At 44.8% G+C, this 26,949-nt stretch overlaps 1 protein-coding gene across 1 annotated transcript; it reads right to left on the reverse strand.

Annotated features, from left to right (window-relative positions):
• Positions 1-5,996: 5,996 nt before the first annotated feature.
• Positions 5,997-12,293, reverse strand: EIF1B (eukaryotic translation initiation factor 1B). The gene is made up of 4 exons (XM_083406882.1): positions 11,974-12,293; positions 8,213-8,376; positions 7,209-7,310; positions 5,997-6,370 (listed from the first exon to the last, which is right to left on the reverse strand). The coding sequence occupies exons 1-4, from the start codon at positions 12,002-12,004 to the stop codon at positions 6,326-6,328; spliced, it is 342 nt and encodes a 113-aa protein (XP_083263008.1). The 5' UTR covers positions 12,005-12,293; the 3' UTR covers positions 5,997-6,325.
• Positions 12,294-26,949: the final 14,656 nt, after the last annotated feature.

The raw sequence follows: 26,949 nt of genomic DNA on the forward strand, positions 1-26,949 counted from the left end.
GTTCCCCCCAGTCTTCCCAACTTTGCACCCCTCTGGAGAATCGAAGGAAATAAGGCAGACCATGACTGATCCAGTTTCTGGCACCTCTTTAAAACTCACCTGTTTGCCCAGGTGTGGCTGGATAGTGGGCCACCATTTGGTCACGGTGTAGTCTAGGTTCTAGGGGGGTGAATGTTCTTTTTTAAAAAATGAGACAGGGACTTCATTGTATTATGGAACCACCTTCTCTCTCTGGGTGCTCACCCACATTTGCCACCTCTAGGCATCTTTTTAAAAACATGTTTGGCCTTTCTTGTTGCTTTATTGCATTCTTACATGAAAACTCATTTTTTTAAATCAAGGAACTTGGTATACGATGCAATTCCTCTCTCCAAATGATCTTCACAATAACCCTGTGAGGTAGGCTAGGCTAAAAGCCTGAAACCTGGTCCAAGGTCACCCAGGGAGCTTTATAGCCAAGAGATTTGAACCCTGGACAGCTGGGTCCTAGTCCGGTCTGGACACTGCAGTACATTAACAACATGGATGGCTTTAAAGGAGGATCAGACTGAAGAAGGCAAACAATGACTACTAGCCATGGCTGCAATATTTTGCCTTCACAATCAGAATGAGTAACACTTTGGAACAGGGCTGACCCAAAACATTTTGGCACCTGAGATGAACCATGAATTGGCACCACCCACCCACCCCAATTAGTGGAGATGATGGTATGGAAGAAATTTGGCTTCGTTTGAAAAATGTACAAACCCAGGCTTTTAAACACAACACTGTAGTCTCCACACAATGAAGCCCGCAAAAATAAAGTCATAGTGTTTTGTGCCCTTTGGAACTTGAGTTTACCTGCTTTTAGCATTCCAATTCTGGTACCAAGGAAGTTTGTGCAAGCTCAGTGTTGTCCCCACCCCCGCCTGCCCAACACTCTCAGGTGTCGGGTTCGAATTCCAGCTTCTTTGTAAAGCTCACATGGTCACTTTGAGCCAATTACAACCTCTCAGCCTAACCCACCTCACCAGATTGTTGTGAGGAAAAAATGTGCAAAGGAAGGGATAATGTGCAATACCTTTATCTCCAACAGATAAATGAAATATATTTTTTTTAATTTCTAGAGTTGGAAAAAATATCTGAGCCTAGCATGCAAAATCCTAGCCCTTGCATTGCGTGGTGCCTTGCAGTCTACACACATTAATTAATCCTAAATTTAATTTTACAAAGACCCAGGGAAGGCAGCAAAGTTTGTCATCCTTTGCACACTCACCTGTGAGTAAGCGCAACTGAGCATAGTGTGACTGACTTCTGAGTAAGCCTGCATAGGTTTCTGCTGCAAATCCTATAGACTGACTGACACGAAGCAACCAAGCAGAGCAAGCACAGAAAGGAGAAGTTAAAAATCGGCACCAAGCAATCAAAAACAATTTTTAAAAATAAAAATGCCTCTTTAAAGACAAATACAGTGGTGCCTCGCAAGACAAAATTAATCCATTCCACGAGTCTCTTCGTCTAGCGGTTTTTTCGTCTTGCGAAGCAACCCTATTAGCGGATTGGCGCTATTAGCGGTTTAGCGGCTATTAGCGGCTATTAAAGGCTTAAGGGATTAGCGGATTAGCTGCTAAAAGGCTATTAGCAGCTTAGCACCTTAGAAAAAGGGGTGGGGAGCGAAAAAAACCCTCAAGAATCGCAAGACATTTTCGTCTTGCGAAGCAAGCCCATAGAGAATTCGTCCTGCGAAGCGCATTGAAAAACGGAAAACCCTTTCGTCTAGCGGGTTTTCCGTCTTGCGAGGCATTCGTCTTGCGGGGTACCACTGTACTTGTGCCATCCCCGAATCCCCAGTGTGAGGCATGAGTCAGAAAAAATGAAATGCATTCATAGAGGCTCCTCACGAGGCTGGAGGAACAATGCCTGGCTGTGGGGTGTGAAGGCCGCTCCCTGCAAGGCCCTTTCCACCTGGCCTAGGGGGTGAGGCCCAGACTCTCCAGCCCCACTGAAGAGGCTCCTCATGAGGCTGGAGGAAGACAAACTTTCCCTTTGCTAGGCTTCTCTCCTGCTATTAAAAGCAAGCAGCAAATTATTATTAAATGGCCTCGGTCCAGTATATCTCAAGGAGCGTCTCCACCCCCATCGTTCTACCCAGACACTGAGGTCCAGCGCTGAGGGCCTTCTGGCGGTTCCCTCCCTGCGAGAAGCCAAGTTACAGGGAACCAGGCAGGGGGCCTTCTCGGTGGTGGCGCCCACCCTTTGGAACCCCCTCCCACCAGATGTCAAAGAGAACAACAACTACCAGACTTTTAGAAGACATCTGAAGGCAGCCCTGTTTAGGGAAGCTTTTAATGTTTGATGTATTACTGTATTTTCATATTTGGTTGGAAGCCGACCAGAGTGGCTGGGGAAGCCCAGCCAGATGGGCAGGGTATAATTATTATTGGCTTGCAGCAGCACGTGATAAGAAGCAGGCTGTATTAGAGGCCTCTCTAGCAGTCTAGCGGACTGATTTGGGGCAAGGGTGGTCATCTTGAGGTAGTGATGGCATGTGACGGCTTTCTAGCTTCTCCTTTCTCTTCTTTTGACAAAGGGGGGAACAAGACAGTATATGATTTTGGGTGGCAATTGGCGGCCACCTTTTTCTGAAGCGACAGGAACCACCAGTTATGATAGCCGTTATTCCGGCTAGCCAGGGAAATGGGGATTGACAGCAGCCCACCCAAAGGAATCACAGCATCCACAACCAGTTTCTGGGCCAGGAGGAAACACTGGATGTGAATGGTAACCGACACACATTGCTTCCAGTTTGAAGTATTGCTACCTGGTTGAAATGCTACACAGCTGTTGGGGCTTAGTTTAAACTGGCAGGCACCTAAGTCCTTCACCAGTTATAGCCCATTGGGGTTTTCCTTCCTATAGTGAGGAGGATGTACAATCAACACAACATTCAGTGCTAAACCAATCTAATTAACAATTGACTATTGTATTTGACACGTGACCTGGAAGTGTCTGCGGACAGCGCTGGCTCTCGGCCTATAGAGTGAGATGAGCGCACAACCCTAGAGTCTGGCAAGACTGGCCCGTACAGGCAGGGGTACCTTTACCTTTACCTATTGTATTTGATTGAGTTAACGTGGAGTGGAGAAAGCATGGATTCCTCTTCAATTTGCATGAACCTTACAGAAGGGTGTTTTCCGCTTCCCAGTGTCCACAAAACACAGCTACTTCTGCTATTGGAAGGGCAGCCAAGGGGCACACCCAGATAGTCATCTAGATTTAACATGTAAATGACAACACATTTACCCACAAGAGGTCAAACCCGATTATATTCATAAAGATGCAACACCAGTGACATTTCCTGAGTTCATTTGCCGGGGAACCAGAGAAACCAAGCTGAAGTTTTGCAGTGTGTTATCATTTCATCTCACGAGATATGCAGCTTGAATGTCATAAAACTTCAAAGTGGTTTTAAAAAAGAATAAAACAATAAATTTACCAGTAGGTAAAAACAACTTGGGACACGGGTGGCGCTGTGGGTTAAAGCCTCAGTGCCTAGGGCTTGCCGATCGAAAGGTCGGCGGTTCGAATCCCCGCGGCGGGGTGCGCTCCCGCTGTTCGGTCCCAGCGCCTGCCAACCTAGCAGTTCGAAAGCACCCCTGGGTGCAAGTAGATAAATAGGGACTGCTTACTAGCGGGAAGGTAAACGGCGTTTCCGTGTGCGGCTCTCGCTCGCCAGAGCAGCAATGTCATGCTGGCCACGTGACCCGGAAGTGTCTTCGGACAGCGCTGGCCCTTGGCCTCTTTGAGTGAGATGGGCGCACAACCCTAGAGTCTGTCAAGACTGGCCCGTACGGGCAGGGGTACCTTTACCTTTACCTTTTTAAAAACAACTATTTAAAACATTTTAAAATAATAATTAAAACCAATGCAGCTAAAAACCAAATCAAAATATAATGCTTGTCTAGTATTCTTAGCGAACACTCAATGCCAAAGTCACAGGAGTTATATTTTTTGATAGAAAACCAAAGAATGTTCCCTTGAAGAGATTTACTGATTTGCCGAGTGCATTCGTTCACAGAATAGAACTCTCAAAAACCTTCGCAGTCAGAAACAGGTCACTATCCAGCTTTCTCAAAGTATCTGGTTAATATGTTATCCCCTCCATTACAAGGTGGAATTTATTCCGACAGATTTAAACAAGTCTGTTTCCTTTGCTATTTCAGAGTACTATCCTACAGCCGTTTTTGTAAAAGGTTGCATAACCAAAGCCCGATACATTATGCACATAATGTCTTCCAAAGTAAGTCACTTTCAAGGTCATGCAGAAATCAGCAGAGCCTAATACCACTTTTTTACATGCAGTAGTTCCTATCAATCTTCAGCTAGTACATTCATTTAGGTAGAACAACGTCATAGGTTTACGAGACACTTCAAGCAATGAATGCTGTTAGGCTCTAAACTGTGCATTCATCTTTAGACCCCATGTGCAAGTAGGGACCAGTTTCTTAACGTTTTAGCATATGGTGGTTTTACTGCTAGTCACCCCCCACCCCACCGTAGGTCAGGTTATGATCTGGTAGCGGTCATGCACAACAGCTGAAGCTACAGTAATTAACAGTAGCTAGCTACTAATTACTGGACGCGGGTGGCGCTGTGGGTAAAACCTCAGTGCCTAGGACTTGCTGATCGCATGGTCGGCGGTTCGAATCCCCGCGGCGGGGTGAGCTCCCGTCGTTCAGTCCCAGCTCCTGCCCACCTAGCAGTTCGAAAGCACCCCTAAGTGCAAGTAGATAAATAGGTACCGCTTTATAGCGGGAAGGTAAACAGCGTTTCCGTGTGCTGTGCTGGTGCTGGCTCGCCAGCTGCAGCTTCGTCACGCTGGCCACGTGACCCAGAAGTGTCTTCGGATGGCGCCGGCTCACGGCCTCTTGAACGAGATGAGCACGCAACCCTAGAATCGGACACGACTGGCCCGTACGGGCAGGGGTACCTTTACCTTTACGATACTAATAAACTCCTTGAATCTACTTCAGCTTGAAATCAGTTCTTCCAAGACTTCCTCTTCATTTTCATTCCGGCTCACGGCAACAAGTGTGTGAATAACCCAGACTGAAAATAACAAAGGGGCTTCATGCAGCCTGGAGAATGAACTGAGCCATGCTGTGAAATGGCATCGTGAGAGCAGAAATTGTCAGTATTCTTGCAGAGGATGTAGTATAAATGCCGACAGCTGCCTAATAGTTTGCAATGTCAGCTAAACCTAGAATGGTCACATGGACGTCCACATTTTTCTGATCAGGCTGAGAGTGGCACCCACCATAGCTAGTAGCATTTGGGAATAATCTCAAAACCCCTTTGTGCCTTCAGACCCTGAGGAATAGGATTCACTGTGTTGATCCTGAATTCCAAGCCAACTTCATCTACTTCTCCTGCCAGATTTATAGTTTGCAAAAGTGGGTAGATAGAGCACCAGCACTTACTTCAGCATGAATTCAAGCGTACCAACATATACATTCATGAGAACTTATGTTTTGTGTCTTCCAAGTTCAGGTAAGGCCTATATGACAGGTTTAGAGAGATATCAGCAGTTGATTGAATTCTCCAGAAGCTATCTGGATATGATCTGGAATTCCACAATATACTGTAGGCTCTCCAAGAATCCTTGTTAATTCTCAGCATTCAAGCACCAAATTCTTCATAACACATATGATTCTCCTAACCTGAAGCTAGGAAGGAGTATCTCCCTGATAAAGCAGCAGCAGTTGACACTATTACAAAAACATTCAATAGAATTTCCACTGCCAGAGGCCAGGATTAAGGATGATAAACTACATTTTTACCCAATACAGTCTGTTATGTAATCTTTGGCAACGCTTACAGTCAAAGTATGTTTAAATGTGTTTGTGTTGGCTGTTTTCTTCTCAGATTTAACTTAGTTTACCAGGTAGTCAAGAAGCTACTAACATGCTTATGATTCACTGAAGGCTCTTGTTTAATGCATCCAAATCAATCAGGAGTTTTAAGATAAGAGACGTTTTTATTTAAGCTGCAACACACATGGTTTTAATACAACATTTAAATCAGGTGAAAAGTAAAACACTGAACTATCAGCAGTAGAACATTTCCATTGGAAATGTGTTAAAATTCTCAAGGATCTCGTGTTACCATCTTACTGCAGTTTTCTTATGTGTTTCTAGCCTACACTCCATATGTTTTCTGTAGTCATGCAAAAGCAAATAAGATTTTGAATGGGAAGTCCATCGACTGCAAAGAATCATTTTTCACAGAGTAGCCAGCTTAGGTAAGAACAAAACCTGCAGAAGTTCTTCATGTAAACACACACATTTTAGAAGCCATGAACTTTCAGCTGCTCCTCCTTGACAATGCCAACCTGCAGAAGAGAAGGAGATGGCAGTAAGCCGGCAGCAGTTAGAACCTGAAAGTCCAACACAAAAATGAAGTTACACACTTGTCAATCCCAAGGCAGATGGAGAAAGAGTTAACATACAGATGAAACTGTACCAATGTACAATGGGAGGGGGAGAGACTCTTTTCGGTCTGAGGTGTGCCATCTTCCTGGTGTGCAACTGTCTATGGGTTGCAAGCCAGAAGCAAAAATGAGTGGACCAATGGAGGCGAATCTTACCTCTGTTATAGTTGGCTACATGAGAGCCATGGGTGGGGGGAAATCAGACTAACACATTCTATCCAATGAAGAATTACTGTTCAAGGACTCGTTTCAGGCAGGCTAAAGCACTCAAGGAGGGAGTGGAGCAACCCCTAGTACGGGGCATGGACCCAGGGAGTGAGTTTGGCCTTGGGAGAGTCCCGAGGGCTGAAGAGAGAAGCCTGGAAGAACACATCTGCCCCCTGGACCAGTGCCCCCCCCCCATGGTACAAGAGGATCTACAGCAGCCATTCTTTTAAGGTTACATTCAGAGAAGTGCCAAGCAGTGCCTTATGCAATTAATTAATTTCTTGTGATAAAACCCAGCTGCTCAAATATATATCTCCGACTGCCGAAGTCAGGCCTGTTGCATTCCTCCCCCCTTGCCGCCAGTGTAACTCAGCTCACCCCTTTTAGTCCAGGCAGCAATATGGCTCACAGCTAGGGGTAGTGACTCACTCAACCCTGCCATGTTATGTTACATTCAGAGTCCAAAGCGTCTCGCTTAAATAGGCTTCCGAGTGCATTTTAACATTTGAGCAAGCAGCCTGAGCTGACTGACCTCTAGGAGGAACTGGCAAATGTTCTTCCTTTGGTCCCCTTGCAACTGGATCACTTCCCCGTATTCAGGATGCTCAATCACAGTACCATTACAGGCAAATTTCTACAAAGAAAGGTTTAATGCTTTAAAAAAAACCAGTAGCAAATTATGTTTAGATCACTTTCAGAAGAGAACCAAAATCCATTATTTTGGTTATTATTTTTTTCTTTCAGAAGACATGCTCCAAAGGTTTTGCTAGCAAATGAGATATATGCTTTTCTAGTGATGGATTTTGGCAGAAGTTCCTAGATGCTTGGAGCTTAGAATTGCAGAGCTCAGCAATGCCTAAATCAACTGCAGAAGTCAAATCAATGTTCTGGCCCAACTTCACATTTCCCCCTACAACCTGACGACCACAAACTAGATGAGTACACTGTATTTTGCTCCACTCCACACCCAACCTCAGATATCTTCCCATATCACCTCCCAGGGTTTTTCCTCTTTGCTCCAGGCTTGTCTCCCCACTTTTTTTTACTACTGTTCTAGAAATATAGAACTGAATGTTCAAAATAGAACTCGATGTAAAAACATCAATTCCTCCTCTGCAACACAATTGGCATTGTCAAAAACAGGCAACACAGTACTGAGCTATTTGTTCCAGGAACAACTTTCTGGTTACCTTTTGCAGCAATATATCTCCTTATGTGGCTTTAAAGTCATTTTAAAGGGTCTGGATCCATTCCTAGACAGTGACAATTGTAGAAAAGAGCATGAAAGCTGGTTATTGCAACTAAATTGACCAGCACACTGCTCAAACATTAATTTTTTTTCAGTTAAGACTGGCTGCTCCTGTCAGTGCATTCAACATCTGAAATGGTCTTATACTGGAAAGCTGTCTCAACCAGAACATTTAACACGCCTGTCGCAGCATTTGATCTTTCACTTCCCCACTGGAAATTGTTAATTTACATGCATTTCTCTTTCAAGCACAAAAGCTTCAGGACCTAGGAGAAGAACAGTGCTACCTTTTTGAAGGCTTTCACAAGCTTCTTTTTGTCATAGTCATCTGCAATTCCCTGAACAGTAGTTAGTGTCTTTCTGCCGTTTCGTTGCTGGATCCTTATATGAATGTAGTCTTCAGTCCCTGCCGGGAGTAAGTCGTCACCCTTAGTTGCATCAGCAAAGGGGTCTGGAGGGGTGAAAAGTCAACATGAGTTAGTCTGATGCAAACCTTCAAGTTCCTACATATTTTGAATGTCTTTTCCAAATGGTAGATAAAACATACTTCTTAGTATTCTAAACTACTTAATCCAGGCAGCAGCAATTCATTACCATGTCAATACAAACATGATCGTGAAATATTGTCACATATGGTAATTTCTGCATATCTGTGGGTGTTGTCTGCTCTCTAAGGCCCATACCTGGGCTCTGTTTCTCATTCTCTGCTACAGACTAACCCAGTCTTCATATCACCTTGAGAACTTCCTCAAACACTAATCAGGAATACTCTAACACAAATGTATTCAGGACAGACTACTAACTGTGGGGAGAAAAACATACCAGCAACCATAAGTAGTCTGATATTCCATTAGGCACCCTGGTAGTGACAAGGTTTTTATTTTAGCCTTTGTCCACTAGTGCTCCCAAACCCACCAATTCCTCCATACGACGTTTCACTGCTTGCCTGCTACTAAAATGGGTGCTCCTTTCCACCTATGCCTTGTTTGAGGCTCAATCTGAGGAAGATCAGTTCCCTGCTTTTAGGCCAACCAGCTACCCGGATGAGGAAAAGGTCAATCTACCTTCAAAGAACTCCTTCCACAGCAGTCTGCCATGCAACTCCTGTGCATTGTAGAGGGGAGATTCTGGGGCCACTTCCAAGGTACACTGTCGGTTCGCACCAGGCACTGGAGAGGCCTGTTGGGCTTACCCATTGACACATAGGAGCCCCCCTGCAGCTGCACAATGAACCTAGAGGTAATGCTTTGGCAAGTTAACAAGGGGAGGCAAGGGCAAGTCCAATATAAACACCAGGTACAAGCTGTACAATGAGGGAAGGCAGAGAATTCCAAATGGCCCTGGCATTCAAATCGTATTGCATGAATGAGGAAACTGTGGCCCTATGAGCATCGTTGGCTCCAACTCCCATCAGGCTACTTCTGCGTCACTGCAAAAGTTACAACAACTTGTTCACAGACTCCAATATGTCCAAGTCTAGTTCTGAGAGGCTACAAGCCTGTGCCACACTTCTGGCTGTAGGGAGGGCTGGAGCGCCTTATTGTTTTTTGTGTTTTTATTCTGAATGAGGAGCAACGAGTCATATGACCTCCCTCCCTGCAGTCAGAGCTTAGACAAAGGTTGACTACCTCCGTGAACTCCTTAAAACGGTGCTGTGTTCTGTGAAGCAGAAAGTGGATTATGGGAGAATACGGCAGAATTTTAGCTTAAAGCATCTTCCACTGTTCCCTTAGCTACAGAGACCAAGCCTACAAAATCTGCACTCCTTCATAGCTACTTGTCACTCCCCATCTGAAAGAGAAGTAGAGTCACACTGAAAACCCATTATCAATTTTCCACCATTCCCTCCTTTAGCAATTGACAAATTCTAAAGTCCTATCCAATTCAGGCATAAACCTCTACGAATGAAAAACGTCTTCAAAAAGCTGTTTTCAACAGATCAGGAAGTTTATTCATGGCAAGGTGGATGTATCTGTGTTCAATAAGCTTGGACTGGAGGGGGGAATCACTTGACTGAATGCTCCTCAGGAGAATAATGTCAAATAGGCACAGAGTCATTGATCCCTCAAGAAAGAACATGCAACAAGGTAGCTCTCCCCCCGCCCACACCCCAATATAAGTATTAAGTTAGCAAATGCAAAGGAGAGGGAAAGTTTCTGAGTCATTATAGCACTGAGAACTGCAGGAATAAACTGCAGGGCTGGTGATCTGAGCGGCTCAGACAGCTTGCAAGATGTCAAATGGGTAGAACAAGCCAAATTCCTGAACCGCAATGCTGGGGGGGGGGGGCAGGGGGTTCCTTGAGGCAAAGGGGTCCCTCTGCCCAGTCCGTCTGCTGGCAACGAAACTCTGCTGCAGGTGAGGAAGTCCCAGGAACAAGGGGCACCCTAATGTGTCACTCAAACAGCAAGTCAAGTCGGTGGAAGCTACCACTGGTGTTACATTCCTGCTGTTGATAGCCAGCAGAAGACACACCTCCCTAAAAGAAAAAGAAACAAGAGAAGAGCTTGCTGGTATAAAATCCACTGGATCCAGAGTTGGCCCTTCTGCCATCATGTGACAGCAACAGACCCAGTTTGGGCCTCTTCCCATTACCAGCAAGGGTTCCCTGCCCCAGCTTCAATCCTGGCAGGGCTGAGGATGCAAAACTTGCTACTACTCCACTAACCCCACCCTTGCTGGCCAGGAGGTTGCATTTTATCCCAATTCTTAAATACGCTGTTAGTACAGCTTTATGTCAACAACTGGCAATACTAATGTGGAAGGGTCTACAGTAGGCTACAAACCAAATTTGGTCAATGCAGTAATAACAAATGGAAATAGCTGGATCAGGTGAGTGAGTAAGATCTTGTGCACTAGGCTAGCTAGCTATATAGAGGGTGTAACTGATTTGTCACATAGATATCAGTTACGGGAGCAGGAGTTTACTGTGAAGACATCAGCAAACAAAGTCTTAACATCGGACTATACAATGTGGACCAAGGTTAATAAAGTGGTTTAACCTAGCCCAGTGTTTCCAAAAGCTGAGTCTCCAGCTGTTTCTGGACTACAACTCCCATCATCCCTAGCTAGCAGGTCCGGTGGTTGGGGATGATGGGAACTGTAGTCCAAAAACAGCTGGCGACCCAAGTTTGGGGAAACCCACAAGCTACACTTAAAGTCCCAGTTTGCAAAACAGCCGCCAACTAGCAGAACACAGTAGAAGCCTGTTAAAGAGATACCATAATGAATAATGAATAATAATAATAATACAAATATTTTATTATTTATACCCAGCCACTCTGGGCAGCTTCCAACAAAATATTAAAATACAAGAGTCCATCAAACATTAAAAGCTTTCCTAAACAGGGCTGCCTTCAGGTGTCTTCTAAAAGTCCGTGGTTGTTTTCCTCTTTGACATCTGGTGAGAAGAACTCTGGCCCTCCCATCCACAAAACACACAGCCTCCTAGAAGGCACTTTGAAGCCACTGAACACCCAACATTTTTAGACAGCAAGGGTCAAGCAGACGTGTCCCGGCCCCATAGCAAGGAATCAACTCTGCGTGAAAGGAGAGAGGGTGAAGGGTGTGGGGGCAAGCGCAGAGGGGGCAAAGGCTGGCACAGCTCACCTTCCCTTTGTCAGACCAGGGGCAGGAAGATGCCAAGACCCGTGCCAACAGCAGCAAACCCTTGCAGCTTAACAACATGGACTGCGCGCAGCGCAGGGAAAGAGGCGTCTCTGCTGGGATCCCCCCCCCAAAAAAATCTTGCGCGCTCCATCCATGCACCCATTTATCTCAACCTCCTGGGTGCTGCGCAAAGGGATGCAAAGGCTTTCCCGGGGGGGAGAGGGTGGCAAGGGGGGCGGAGGCAAGAGAGGACTCCCCCTTATGCGCACCCCGTTTGCTGCCAGGATAACGGACACCTGAGATGGGCATCCCCGAGCCCCATTTCCCTCCACCAAGACCGAGGGAGCCCGGGGCGGAGGTGGGGCGTCTTCGCTGCCGGGCCTTTGCGCCAGTCCCCGTCCGATCCTGCGCTAGCTGCGCGGGGGCCGCCGCTTCTTACCGAAGGATTGGAGGTTCTGGATAGTGGACATGCGATTCTGTGGCTGGGCGCTGCTCGGGGGGAAAAGGCCGCGGCTGCGTTGGCCCGGGGCTCCCTCAGGTTCAGCAGCGAGAGGAAGCGGGGGCCGAGAAAGAGAGAGAGAAGAGAGGGAGGGAGGGAGGCAAGCAGCCGGCGAGGCCCGGGCGGCGAGGAAGGCAGGCAGAGCGGACGCGGCGGGAGAGAGGAGAAGCAGCGGCGGCAGCAGCAGCAGCAGCAGCTGATCTAACGGCGACGTTCGCTCACAAAATGGCCGCCCGCTCGCCCGGAGCCTCTCCTTCGCCCAAGCGCGGGGCACGTGATTGCAGTGGGATTCAGCCCTCCGCCCCGCGCGGAATCCCGGGAAACGGAGTCCTCTCCGCCAAAGGAGAGCGCGAGGGAGCTCGCAGGAGGGACTACAACTCCCGGCGAGCATGGCGGGAAAGGGTTTTGTTTTTGTTCTGGCGCTCTCCGCCTCCTCCCAACCGCCTTTTCTCTGTGTGTGCTTGCCGTCGAATGTCACGTCAGGACGAGTGCAAACGCGTGTTGCGGATGATTATAAATTGATGTGTTATATATTACATGTTATATATAAATTATATTATATTATATATAAATTATACATATTGTAAATTATATTTTCATTAATGATAAATTATTTATATTAATATTAATTAATAAATTATTATTATTATTATTATCATCATCATCATCATCATACTGCCCTCCATCTGTAGATCTCAGAGGCAGTTCACAAGATGGAAACACAAAATACATCATAAAAACAAAAACAACACAATTTTCCTACTCCCATTCCCCCAAACACATTAAAAAGGGGTATAAGATGTTAATCAGGCCAAGGCCTGGATGAAGAGGAATGTTTTCACCTGCAGCCTAAAAATACATAGTGAAGGCACCAGGCGAACCTCCCTGGGGAAAGCATTCCACACACAGGGGCCACTGCAGAAAAGGCCTTTTCCTGTGTCAGCACCCTCTGGACCTCTCATGGAGGAGGCGCACGAAGAAGGGATCGTAGGGTCCAGGTGGGTTCATATAGGGAGAGGCCTTGAGGTATTGTGCAGGTTAAGGCTTTATCGGTCAAAACCGGTGAGGCATCTGATCAAAGATCTGTATTTTAAAATAAGCTTAAAAATATATTTGTAGATGCTTGCTCCAAATGCTTGCTCCAGGCCAGGCAGAAACCACCTGGCTGAGAGCCTTTTGTTTATTCTCCTGAACAAGGGCCCCTCATTGATTTGTTGCAGTACCTCAAAGTTGTAAAAAGGAGCAAAAGCTGGGAACAAAAGGTCATACAATTTACAGAATACAATCCAAGCTGCAAAAACACTAATTAGAGTTGGTAAATAATGCCTCCCATCAAACATCTTCTCAAGGTTTAAGGTATCCTGAGAAGGTTAAAAGGCAAAGAGCTAAAAGCAACAAAAGCTGCTGCCTGGTGAGGAAGAGAAACTGCTCTGAGGTTGTTTTTTTGGTCACTTTGGAAACAGTTCTTGTTCTTTTGGTCATTTTAGAAACTTGATTTTTAATAAGTTCTTCCCTTCTAAAAATCAATCTATATATATATATGTACTGACTTTAATGTGACTTTAATGTAAAAGAATGTAGAAAGTAAGAGATGTTAGATTCTTATGTTAGATTCATATTTCATTGATGGTGTGTGAGAAGGTGAACCCAAGACCTCTGTTTATATGACAAAATTTGAAACCATGAGCCATCTGTTTTAGCCATTTGCCCCTGTTGCCAAGGGCAGAAGAGCAAAGAGCAGAAGAGCAAAGGGCATAGGGTGATCTGATATTTAAGAGGCCTTGTCAAGGCAAATGTAAGATATTGATAGAAGGAAATATAGCTCTTTGTCTCCCATAAAAGGTAATAGGAAATGGGTGTATCTTTTATGATTGGTTCTAGCAAACAGCCAATAGGAATTTCAACCAGGCTGATTGGACAGAGGCAGCCAAAAGGAGGAGTAAGGAGGCTGGGCTGAGGGAATATAAGTGCTGGTCACCAGGGCTGGGGTGGTGCAGAGCTTTTGGTAAATATACCACTGTGCCAATCATTTATTTGTCTGACAAATAAATTATTATTTTAATTTCTCTATTGCTGCGTTGAATATTTCATTCCAGCTAAGCGTTAACCACAAGCAGGGTGCTACATTTTATGGTGCCTCTGTGACTCGGATAAGTGGTCTGCTGGAACGCAGCCCCTTCGCCTTAGTGGGCAGGGTACCAGAGGGAGGACACTCACTGTCTACCCAGCGCGCACTGGAACTTTTTTCCAGGGGAACGCAGCAGTCTCGTCTTTCTACTACCCTGCTCACTGAACGGCGACGGAACCGGGGGGAACCAGAGAAATTAACAGGGAACCAGCTAAGGGTAAGTGCACAAAAGGGATTGTGGCCCTCCAATTAATTGGGAGGAAGAGAAGTCTTGATCAAACTTCTGCGTCTCAGTTAAGGGGAACTGAGTACGCTAGGTGGCTGGGTACATCAGATGCTGGTCTGGTGGAGGAAAAGGGAAATATTGGGAGGTAGAGTGTGGTGAAGTATCCAGCGCATTGTATGTGTGAGAAAGTACTATTTGTAGCTGACCTGAGTGTGGAGTGGGTAGTACTTCGTTTCCCAGTAAGGCGACTTCACTGGGCAAGGAACCCCACGAAGCGAGTGTGTGAGTGACTGAGTGGATACTTCACAGGGCCATACAATGGGAGTTGGAGGTTCAAAGGGGGGAAATACACCTCTTGAATGTATGTTAAATAATTTTAAGAAAGCCTTCTCAGGAGCTTATGGTGTCAAAATGACCCCAGAGCGCTTGAGAACGTTATGTGAATTAGACTGGCCGAAACAAAATACTGCATAGCCGTCTCAAGGAACTTTTGATATAAATTTAGCAAGCAAACTTTGGTCTAACATCACCAAAGAAACTGGAGGGTGCCCAGAACAATTTTCATATATAGACTCTTGGCTGAGCACATTAAATAATAATCCTCCATGGATAAGGGAATGCAAAGTCCAACAATGCAAATTATTGGCTGTAAAAGCCGAAGCTAGGAAAGGAATCTTGCCAAATAAACTCAAACCCATTTTTGAGGGACCAGAGGAAGAGGTGCTTTCACCTCCACCCTATGCTCCACGTCGGGGGGAGCCTAATCCAAACACTCCACCAGTTGCAACCCCAAGGCAAGAAAGTGGAATGAGTAATGGAGCTGAAGTCACAGACCTTGATTCCTTGATAGATTATGATAAATATCTTCAGGAGGCATTGGAGTCCTATAATAAAGCCCAAGCAGAAGTGGTTGTTCCACTTGTGAGTCCCAGTAGAACTCCATCTACAGTCTCCTTTAGTGGAACAACTGATTGCCCACCCCAAACCCCTGTACATCCAAGTCCTAGAGAATTATTACAGAAGTTACAGGGAGACCTTGAACGGTCAGCAAGCAATACAGCCAGGCGTATAAAGCTGCTAAAAGAACGCCTTGGGACAGATACCATCCCCTATGATTTGAGGCCCCTAGAGCAAAGTGAAGAGAAAGGTCACGTAGTAGCCCCTCTTAGAAGAGTATTTGATGCACTTGAGGAGCCTGTGCTGGTTAACGGGCAACCCGGACCACGGCCACCTCGAACTTCGACCCTCCAATACATTCCATTCACGACTATGGGTCTAATGAATTGAAAAAGCACAGATATATTTGCATGAGCAGGCCAGAGTGGGAAATATTTGTCATCTCCAGGACAAACTTCCCCTTGGAAGATCCTAATTGGGATCCAAACAATGCAATTCACCTGGCCAGGCTTACTACCTACCGCCAGACGCTTGTGCAAGGTATCCGCAGGGCATGCCAGAAGCCCACTAATATGTCTAAAGTCTCAGAAGTAGAATAGAAATCAAATGTTCTACTTTTGGCCGAGAGACTTTTTGAGAGGCTGCAGGAAGTCTATCGTATATAGACTCCTTTTGACCCTGAAGCCCCTGAAAACAGCAGAATGATTACTGCTACTTTTGTGGCCCAGTGCGCTTCTGACATTCGTAAGAAAATTCAGAAATCAGAAGGGTGCGCACCCACAAAAAGACTTAAGTTGTCACCTTTTGAGTTCCTGTATGGGAGGCCACCCTCCTTTGTTCGGGATATTCCAGCTGACCTCAAATAGGAGACCATGTGACACAGGGACAAGTGCAATCTCTCTCCCGTGTTTTGTTTGTTTGTTTGTTTCTCTTAACAGGTGGGCCCTCAGCGCACGCCGTGCAGCATTGCCGAGCCGATTCATCAGTTCCAGGCTGGCATAGCTATGGGTGAAAGAGTGGAAACCTGATCCACTTGCTCCTAAGTGGCGTGGGCCTTACACCGTCTTGCTCTCTACTCCAACAGCGGTGAAGGTAGCTGAGGTGACCCCCTGGATTCATCACTCCCGTTTGAAGAAGTCCGAAGGCAGTTGGACGTGCAAAGGTGACCCCTCTAATCCTTTAAAACTGACTCTCTCCAAAAACCCCTGTATCTAGCCCTACGGGGAACGGGCTAGGTCACGGGCAACATTGAGATGACCGGCCTGCTGCAGCCACAACCTGGAAGCTGGCTGACCTGCGCACGCCTGAAGCTTGAGGAGCGTCTAAACCAGCGATTGTGAACGGGAAGATTCTCTTATATAATTGATTGACTGCCCCCCCCCCCTTGTGGAACAATTATCAGGGATATTACTCATTGGGGATCCTCGGGATATATGTTTTGGTCTTGGTGGTTTCCCATTTCTGTCACTGGGGGAATTATATAGGGGCTAATATTTTTTGCTATCACAATAAGGTAATCTTTTGTGGGAGGAATGCATATACTAGACATCAACATGATTTTATTATTAATCCTGATCCCTTGGGAAGGGGAAGGGTCCTTGAATCTGACCAAATATGCTAAATATGGATTTCGCCATGACCACAATATGTGGGTAGGCTTAGCTGAAATGGTAGCCAATGCTACAAATAAGACTAATTGCCTTGTTTGCTCTCTTGGGCCAGATGATTCAGAGGGAGGTATGCCCTTATTACCGATACCATTAAATGCCATTGGTATGGTAAGCGAAATGCCATATCAAACAGAAGTACAGAATTTCCCTGGATGGAACTCACCTAAACCAATACGAGTTATACCTGTACAAGGGGAATTCTGTGTACATAAATCATCAGATGCAGCTGATTCTACCATGGTAGGCTCTTCTCGTTGCCACTATACTTGGAATTATATTAAGAATAATCAAACCTGGGCAGACGGTACTTCCTATCGAACTAGGAATACCTTGCCCTGTGCACCTCCTTTTATTCATGCATGGAAAATGGTGTGGAACAAAACTGTGACAGCAAAAGGCAATCTAACATACTGTATTGTGAACTCTTTACCCCTTGTGATATTTCGCCTTATGCACTCCACGTTCCAAAAACCTCAGACCCGATGGTTGTGGTGGATATGTGGAGAATGGGCATACAAGCAACTCCCTTCTAAATGGAGTGGGACTTGTTTCCTGGGATGGGTATTACCACCAATGTGGGTTATGCCCACTAGTTCAGTCAAACGTACACGAAGAAATGCTGATATTTCTCATATAGCAGGAGGAAGTACCCAGAGTTGGAGCGATACTGATGATTGGCCACCAGAGCGCATTATAGCCTATTATGATCCTGCCTCCTGGAATCCTGATGAGCTGATACAAGGGGCACGGGATCCTATTTATAATCTAAACAGAATAATTCGATTGCAAGCAGTAGTGGAACTTGTAACCAATGCAACGGCCCAGAGTTTGAGACTAATTGCACAACAGTTGGATGAAAGTAGAGCCGCCATTTTTCAGCTAAAATTGGGAATGGATTATGTACTTGCCAGGCAGGGAGGCCTATGTGGAGTCTTGAACTTGACAGGGAATGCCTGTTGCTTTAACATTTCTGATAATGGTGAGGCAATCCGTGTGTTGGCCACAAAGATGGAGAGTATAGCACATGTCCCAGTACAAACATGGGAAGGATGGGATATGGGATGGCTCACCAATTGGTTACCAAATGTTGCAGGACTCAAAGGGATACTATTGTCTTGCTTGTTTTTCTTGACGGTAGTAGTCATGGTTTTATGTATGGTGCCATGTATCTTTTCATGTTTTAGAAGTACAATTAGCAAGATGATTTCAAATGAAACTCTACCTCATATCATGGCCCTATACAGAGCTTTACCTCAGGAATATGATGAAGGTCAAGCTATCAAGGACACTTGGGATGAAGGTCCTTGAGCTTGAAAGGGGGGAATGAGGCATCTGATCAAAGATCTGTATTTTAAAATAAGCTTAAAAATATATTTGTAGATGCTTGCTCCAAATGCTTGCTCCAGGCCAGGCAGAAACCACCTGGCTGAGAGCCTTTTGTTTATTCTCCTGAACAAGGGCCCCTCATTGATTTGTTGCAGTACCTCAAAGTTGTAAAAAGGAGCAAAAGCTGGGAACAAAAGGTCATACAATTTACAGAATACAATCCAAGCTGCAAAAACACTAATTAGAGTTGGTAAATAATGCCTCCCATCAAACATCTTCTCAAGGTTTAAGGTATCCTGAGAAGGTTAAAAGGCAAAGAGCTAAAAGCAACAAAAGCTGCTGCCTGGTGAGGAAGAGAAACTGCTCTGAGGTTGTTTTTTTGGTCACTTTGGAAACAGTTCTTGTTCTTTTGGTCATTTTAGAAACTTGATTTTTAATAAGTTCTTCCCTTCTAAAAATCAATCTATATATATATATGTACTGACTTTAATGTGACTTTAATGTAAAAGAATGTAGAAAGTAAGAGATGTTAGATTCTTATGTTAGATTCATATTTCATTGATGGTGTGTGAGAAGGTGAACCCAAGACCTCTGTTTATATGACAAAATTTGAAACCATGAGCCATCTGTTTTAGCCATTTGCCCCTGTTGCCAAGGGCAGAAGAGCAAAGAGCAGAAGAGCAAAGGGCATAGGGTGATCTGATATTTAAGACGCCTTGTCAAGGCAAATGTAAGATATTGATAGAAGGAAATATAGCTCTTTGTCTCCCATAAAAGGTAATAGGAAATGGGTGTATCTTTTATGATTGGTTCTAGCAAACAGCCAATAGGAATTTCAACCAGGCTGATTGGACAGAGGCAGCCAAAAGGAGGAGTAAGGAGGCTGGGCTGAGGGAATATAAGTGCTGGTCACCAGGGCTGGGGTGGTGCAGAGCTTTTGGTAAATATACCACTGTGCCAATCATTTATTTGTCTGACAAATAAATTATTATTTTAATTTCTCTATTGCTGCGTTGAATATTTCATTCCAGCTAAGCGTTAACCACAAGCAGGGTGCTACACCGGCACTTGCGATGGGGCCTGGAAACTAATGGGCAGAAAGATGCGCACAAGGCAGTGAGCAAATCCTTGTTTTGCAAACATTATAGGCCAGGCACATCCCTCACAAATAGCATCACATTACTTTGTGCTTATTCCATCCTGATCCCTCAGGACAATGGATCGCATAAGCCTCTCATTACTCCTGACAGAGTCAGGGATACTTCGTAGTGCATGGTACACAGGGTCCTAAAGGTAAAGGTACACCTGACCGTTAGCTCCAGTCGTGGACGACTCGGGTTGTAGCACTCATCTTGCTCTATAGGCTGAGGGAGCCGGCGTTTGTACGCAGACAGCTTCCAGGTCATGTGGCCAGCATGATTAAGCCGCTTCTGGCGAACCAGAGCAGCACACGGAAACGCCACTTACCTTCCCGCTGAAGCAGTACCTATTTATCAACTTGCACTTTGACGTGCTTTTGAACTGCTAGGTTGGCAGGAGCAGGGACTGAGCAATGGGAGGTCACCCCGTTGCGGGGATTTGAACCGCCGACCTTCTGATCAGCAAGCCCTAGGCTCTGTGGTTTAGACCACAGCACCACCCGTGTCCCCTGAAAAGGGTCCTGTTGTTGTTTAGTCGTTTAGTCGTGTCCGACTCTTCGTGACCCCATGGACCAGAGCATGCCAGGCACTTCTGTCTTCCACTGCCTCCTGCAGTTTGGTCAGACTCATGTTTGTAGCTTCGAAGACACTATCCAACCATCTTGTCCTCTGTCGTCCCCTTCTCCTTGTGCCCTCCATCTTTCCCAACATCAGGGTCTTTTCCAGTGAGTCTTCTCTTCTCATGAGGTGGCCAAAGTATTGGAGCCTCAGCTTCAGGATCTGTCCTTCCAGTGAGCACTCAGGGCTGATTTCCTTCAGAATGGATAGGTTTGATCTTCTTGCAGTCCATGGGACTCTCAAGAGTCTCCTCCAGCACCATAATTCAAAAGCATCAATTCTTCGGCGATCAGCCTTCTTTATGGTCCAGCTCTTACTTCCATACATCACTACTGGGAAAACCATAGTTTTTACTATACGGACCTTTGTTGGCAAGGTGATGTCTCTGCTTTTTAAGATTAAGAAAAGGGTCCTAGGCATTGCCAAAGATTACTTTGTCCTGGGCATTCTCACTGGAGATTGTTTGTGTGTGGCTCATAGTAGGTGGCCAGCGAACTTGTGGAAAGAACAGGAATAGGTCTAAACCTCCTGATGCTGCATTGCCTAACTAGGAATCCCGAGCCTGGAAAACACGCTCAGTCCATATGACTTGCGCCTGCCGATCTCAGTTCGTAAAATAAAATAACATAGAGTTGGAAGGTACCATGGGGGGGGGGGCGTGTCATCTCATCCAACCCCCTGCAATGCAGGAATCTCAACGCATTTGAAACCATACCAGACCCTGCTTAGCTTTGCAAATGTGGTAGCAGTTTTACTGCTGCACCAGGCCTGCGGCGATGAAAACCCATTCTATCTACATATGCTCAGAGGCACTCTCTTTATTCTCCTTCATTTCTAGTTGGGTTTTTGGTTTTTAAAAAAAGGGGGGGAAGAGAGGTGTCAGTATTCATATCTTGGTACAAGCGCTGTGGGTGCCAGCACAAGATGGCTGCTGTGGACAGAAAATAAACAAACAAAAATTGTGGCAATGCTGTATAGTGGTGAGTACACTCGGGGGGGGGGGGACTACTGCTTATTACCGTATTTCACACTTTCAGCTAATAAAACAGCTCTATGGCTTCCTTTAAATGTCTTCTAAAGGTTTAATGTAGAGTTACTTATCTCCTTGGCTCAGGGGGTCACATAACTTCATACCCTCCAACATTTCTCTAATGAAAATAGGGACATCCTACTATACCCAACAACATTTCTCTGATGTCCCAGTTTCCAGGATCAAATTGGAAACTGGGACGGCTTCTATAAATCTGGGACTGTCCCTGGAAAACAGGGACACTTGGAGGGTTGTGGCAGCAGCTAATGGCTGAGCTGGCCCTATCTGGTCTACTGTTCGGTGTGTCACATCATTTGGGAAGTCAGGCGAACTAATGCCAGTGTACCAGAAGAAGCAAAGATCACCAGTGTCAAAGCAATGATTCTTCAACTTCAGCTTTGTTGGACTGGTCATATTCGGATGCCTCATTATCGTCTTCCGAAGCAACTGCAGTGGTACCTCAGGTTAAGTACTTAATTCGTTCCAGAGGTCCGTTCTTAACCTGAAACTGTTCTTAACCTGAAGCACCTCTTTAGCTAATGGGGCCTCCTGCTGCCGCTGCACCGCCGGAACACGATTTCTGTTCTCATCCTGAAGCAAAGTTCTTAACCCGAGGTAATATTTCTGGGTTAGCGGAGTCTGTAGCCTGAAGCGTACGTAACCTGAAGCGTATGTAACCTGAGGTACCACTGTACTCTATTCCGAACTTAAAAATGGAAAGCATAATGGTGGTCAACAAAAAAGGTTTAAAGACTCTCTCGGGGCAAAGCTTAAAAAATGTAATATAAACACCGACAACGGGGAAACACTGGCCTGCTCCAGTTGGAGAACAGCCTTTACCAAAGGTGCCATGGGCTTTGAAGATGCTCGAACTCAGGACGAAAGGGAGAAACGTGCTAAGAGGAAGGCACGTTTGGGTGATCAACTCCCGCCCGGAAACCAATGTCCCCACTGTGGGAGGACGTGTGGATCCAAAATTGGCCTCCACAGTCACTCACGGACTCACTGTTAAGACCGTGTTCATGGAAGACAATCTTACTTGGCTACAAGTGATCGCTAAAGAAAGAAAGAAGACTGTTCTGCCCATTAGCCTTAACAGCCCACAGCTCAGTGTCTGCTGTTATTCTTATGTGTTCATAGGCACCTTATATCAACGAGAGAGCTACAGGCTGCTATCATTCAGTAAGATGGAGTAGCTCCCCCCAGCCCCAGTCTTAATAACCTTGCAGTCTAAACGAAGCTGTCTTGAGCTACTCCAGAGATGAAAGACCCTTCCGGGGTCTTCTGGACTGGAAGGACGTTGAGGAAAAATACACTGCCGTTTTCACAAATAAGGGGCTGGCATAAGACGTTAAGACTGCTATTCTGTACGCCTCCTTCCAACGATTAGTCAAGGATCTTCGCATCCAGCATATCCTGCATTGTCCAAGATGCTCTGATAATCATGGGAAAGGTTATATTGGTCCAGAACAGGCTTGATTTCTTAAAATAAGTGCTTCATTTCTAAGAGAGTACAGATGATAGAGTTCAAAGCTTCCTGGAAATCATGAGTTTTGACTTGGAAACCTTTAATTCTTCCCTGAGGAGCAGGGGTTTGATTTGTGAGCACCAGGCATTTGCACATTCTCTCTTAAATTATTTGCCTTTTCTGAAGATCCAGAACCCTGATTTAAAAAGGTACTGGGGCTTCACTGGGCCTTATAAAATTGAAACTAAGTTCTGATGCAAATCTCAAAACATTTCCTTCTGTTTCTTGACTTTGGCAGCCTATCTTGGGAAAGCTGAGAAACTGCCCATCTCGAGAGGGGACAGTTTGTACTTTGAGAATTAACAACTGATCTTTCAGACCCTCCAAGTATCCCTATTTTCCAGGGACAGTCCTGGATTTACAGAAGCCGTCTGGTTTCTGGTTGGATCCTGGAACCTCCTGCTTTTCCTTAGGACGTTCCTATTTTCCTTGGAGAAATGTTGGAGGGTATGGAGTTATCCGACCCCTGAGCTATCTGGAAGCAGCACTGTACAGGGAAGTTTTTCAAAGTTTAATAGGCAGAGTATAAATAGTAAAATTATTATTGTTGTTGTTGCTGTTATTACTATTACTATTAAACAGAGCACCTCTATTTTAATCAAAGAAATATTGGAGGGTATGAACTTTCCCTATCTTCTTTACATGTTTGACTCCCAGTCCATGATAACGCTCTGAAGGTTATACTGCTGAGTCTGTACACTAGGTGGTGCTCATCTATCAAAAAACATCTTAAAAAAATCTTTAAATGTGCTTCCTCTGAACCTGGAGAATTTGTGTTTGTGTGTGTGTCTGAGTCCCCCAGTTCACATGCAAAAAACTGTTAATTATGCTCTGCTAAATTTATGTTTAATGTAAATCGGAATAATTTACTGCTTTGTTCCCCAAAACTAGTTGACAATCCAAGCAGTTGCTTTCTTTTGATCCACGCGACGGTCACCTCCAGACTGGATTATTGTAACTCGCTCTACATGGGGCTGCCCTTGAGACTGATCCAGAAACTCCAGCGGGTGCAGAATGCCGCAGCGAGACTCCTTACGGGGTCTTCGCTGCGAGATCACATTCATCCGGTGCTATACCAGCTGCACTGGCTCCCGGTGGAGTACAGGATCAGGTTTAAGCCCTATACGGCCTAGGACCCTCGTACCTACGGGACCGCCTCTTCTGGTATGCCCCACAGAGAAACTTACGGTCTTCAAATAAAAACATCTTGAAGGTCCCAGGCCACAGAAAGGTTAGGCTGGCCTCAACTAGAGCCAGGGCTTTTTCGGCTGTGGCTCCAACCTGGTGGAACGCTCTGTCACAAGAGACAAGGGCCCTGCAGGACTTGACATCTTTCCGCAGGGCCTGCAAGACAGAGCTGTTCCACCAGGCCTTTGGTCAGGGTGCAGCCTGACCCCCCCCCCTCCTTTGGCAATCTTTACAAAACTTTAATTTATGGTTGCCATCAATTTTGAATTTGATTTTAATTATTTTTTTATAATGTTTTTATAATGTTGCACTATTTTAGTGTTGTTAGCCGCCCTGAGCCCTGCTTCGGCTGCGGAGGGCGGGATATAAATAAAATTTATTATTATTATTATTATTATTATTATTATTATTATTATTATTATTATTTTCTAAACAGCAAATTATTGTAGAATGAGCAAAGTTTAAAGCAGAGGCTGGAAGAGACATCACAGTAGTGAATTTTCTGCATCAGCAGGGAATTGTACCAGATGACCTCTACGATTCTACGGCTCCCAGTGTGAAAACACGTCTTGCAAACAATGCTGTAAAAAGTAAGGCAACTGAATATATAAAATGATGAGACAAGCCTCTCTTGGGAAAGGACACTACAAACCACCCAGTGTTGGATTACGAATCTGCTGCAGATCCAGCTGTCCTCCTTTAGCAACACAGTTCCTTTTCCTCCAAGGAAGAGTATCTTTCCTCCTTGTTCTTCGCATTTGGCAGAGGAGTATTTATTTATTGGAGAGTCACAAAATTGTGTCAAACTTTCACGTTCTCCAGAACTCTTCATCGGTCAAGCTGATAAAAAAAGCAGGCGTTGGTGAGACGAGGAATTTTTATTTTTTTTAAAAAAATATAGAATAGGTTGGATGTTGCAACCTTGAGGTCAGCTGGTAGGGTAACTACAGGGGGAAATGGTATTACTTTGTGGTGGAGAAACTATGTAGGTTTTGCTTTATGCACACATATGACGTTGTTATAAAGACAGCTGACCGTTTCTTTGGGTTGTATTCAAAGTAGTGCTAAGGGGAGGGTTCTATCAGCACGACTGCACAATTCAACTTTTCCGTCTCTCCTTTTCTTCTCCACGCCCCCTAAAACTGTTCTGGGTCCCCCCCCCCCTGAAACTAATATGGGGATGGGGGGAGCATGATTGGGGGGGGCCAAGTGCCCTTTCACAATTGGAACGCATTCTGCTTGTGCGATAATTTAGATGAATACTGTTATGTACTGAAGTTCTCACCCTGGGCCAGCAGGGGGATACTGTAGATAGTTATGCAAATGAAGGATCAAAAAGTGACGTTTAGTGATTGGATAGTTTTGTATGCAAATGAAGGATTGAAAAGTGACGTTCAGTGATTGGATAGTTTTAGAACGTTGCAACAGTTACAATTGTTCTGTAGCTCTATATAAGCAGGCTGACTGAGCTCCTCAGTTTAGTTCTGTTCCAGCTTACAAAATAAAGAGCCGCTTTGGAGAAATCGCTGTGTCGTCTGCTATGTCAACCCACAACTTAACAAATACCACCCATTGTGTGGTTTCTTTTATGTATGATTTTATTTTACTCGTCTTTTGGGGACAACTGAAGACTGTAGTGTAGGCCTTCGTTTGCATTTTGTTAAGTACTATGATCAGGCTGATAAATGATGAGTTGGTTGGTTGGTTAACTGAGTTATTATCTAAAGAATTTCATATCATGTATGTGCAAAGAAGACACTATCATTTGGCTTTACCAAATGGACCATCCCTATTTCTTCCAGAGATGCATAACATCCAAATTGGCAAGAGCTCGGGTGTTGTGGCGGAAAACCTAGGAAAGGCTACAAACAGTTATCAGGTTTGCTAATTCTGTCTTGAAAGTACTAAACAGGCCTAGGATTACAAGAAGAATGTGGTATAGTAATATGGATTTAAGACAATAAGAAGAGAGTTGAATAGAGTTGAATAGAAAAGAGTTGGCGGTTCCCTCATTGCGAGAAGTGAGGTTACAGGGAACCAGACAGAGGGCCTTCTTGGTAGTGGCGCCTGCCCTGTGGAACACCCTCCCTTCAGATGTGAAGGAAATAAGCAGCTATCTTCTTTTTAAAAGATATCTGAAGGCAGCCCTGTTTAGGGAAGTTTTTAATATTTAATGCAGTATTGTTTTTAAGACTTGATTGGAAGCTGGGGAAACTCAGCCAGATGGGCGGAGTATAAATAAATTATTATTATTATTATTATTATTATTATTATTATATAGTAAACTGAAGGAACTAATTATATAATTATATAGAAAGATGTTTGGGAGAACTGTTAAAAGGTGATATAACAAAATTCAGTTAGGGGGGATTTGAGGAAGTCACTTAACAATGGAATTTAAAATGAATATGAGAAGGAATATGTCTTTTTGTTTTTATTTATTTTTTCTTTCTTACTATTGTAATGTGTTTTGTTTTGTGTGTTTTATATGTTATATTTGTTATAAAGGTGGAAAATCAATAAAAACATTTGGGGAAAAAGTTTGCTAATTTTAAGAGCTCCAGCAAGGAACAGCAACTTGCTGGTGACCAGCCTGCTTTCTCTCTTTTAGGAAAAAAAAATAGTAATCGATGGCATCACTCGCCAGACCAGTCATTTTGTCCGTTCAGCCTGACAGTGATGAGAACGCAGTGTTAGCATTCCAATCACGAAGAGAAAGCTATCAAAGTCACAGCCTCCAAGCTGAAGTAGTGCTTTAGAAAAAAACCCACTTTGTGCGTCTCAGTACAACACAGTACGTCAATGGAGACAAAAAGCTTGCCTATTTTAGCCTCCTGTGTTTTTTATGGTACCCATTGAATGAAGTGCATGCAGCAGGGAAATGTGAACATGAATAAACCAAGGTATCTGTGTCAGCTTTACTTCCTTGGAATAAGCAAAGGGGTGTTTCTGGGGTCTAGTAACTAGACTCTAGTTCCTACTGAGGAATCTTTTTTCCTCTTCCTCCCCTTTGCCACCGCTTCCAAAACTCTCTCCTATGATCTCTGCTTTCTCACTTTCTCCTGAAGCTGATTCCTCTGGGCTCATTGGGCTGGAGTAAGAATAGGCTACAAATACGTTGGTAAGGAAAGTTCACAAGTAATTTGGGGGTGTGGTGTGCAGAATG

Source organism: Podarcis tiliguerta (genome assembly GCF_965153285.1).
Source record: "Podarcis tiliguerta genome assembly, chromosome: 12".
In the NCBI taxonomy this organism is placed as follows: Eukaryota; Metazoa; Chordata; class Lepidosauria; order Squamata; family Lacertidae; genus Podarcis; species Podarcis tiliguerta.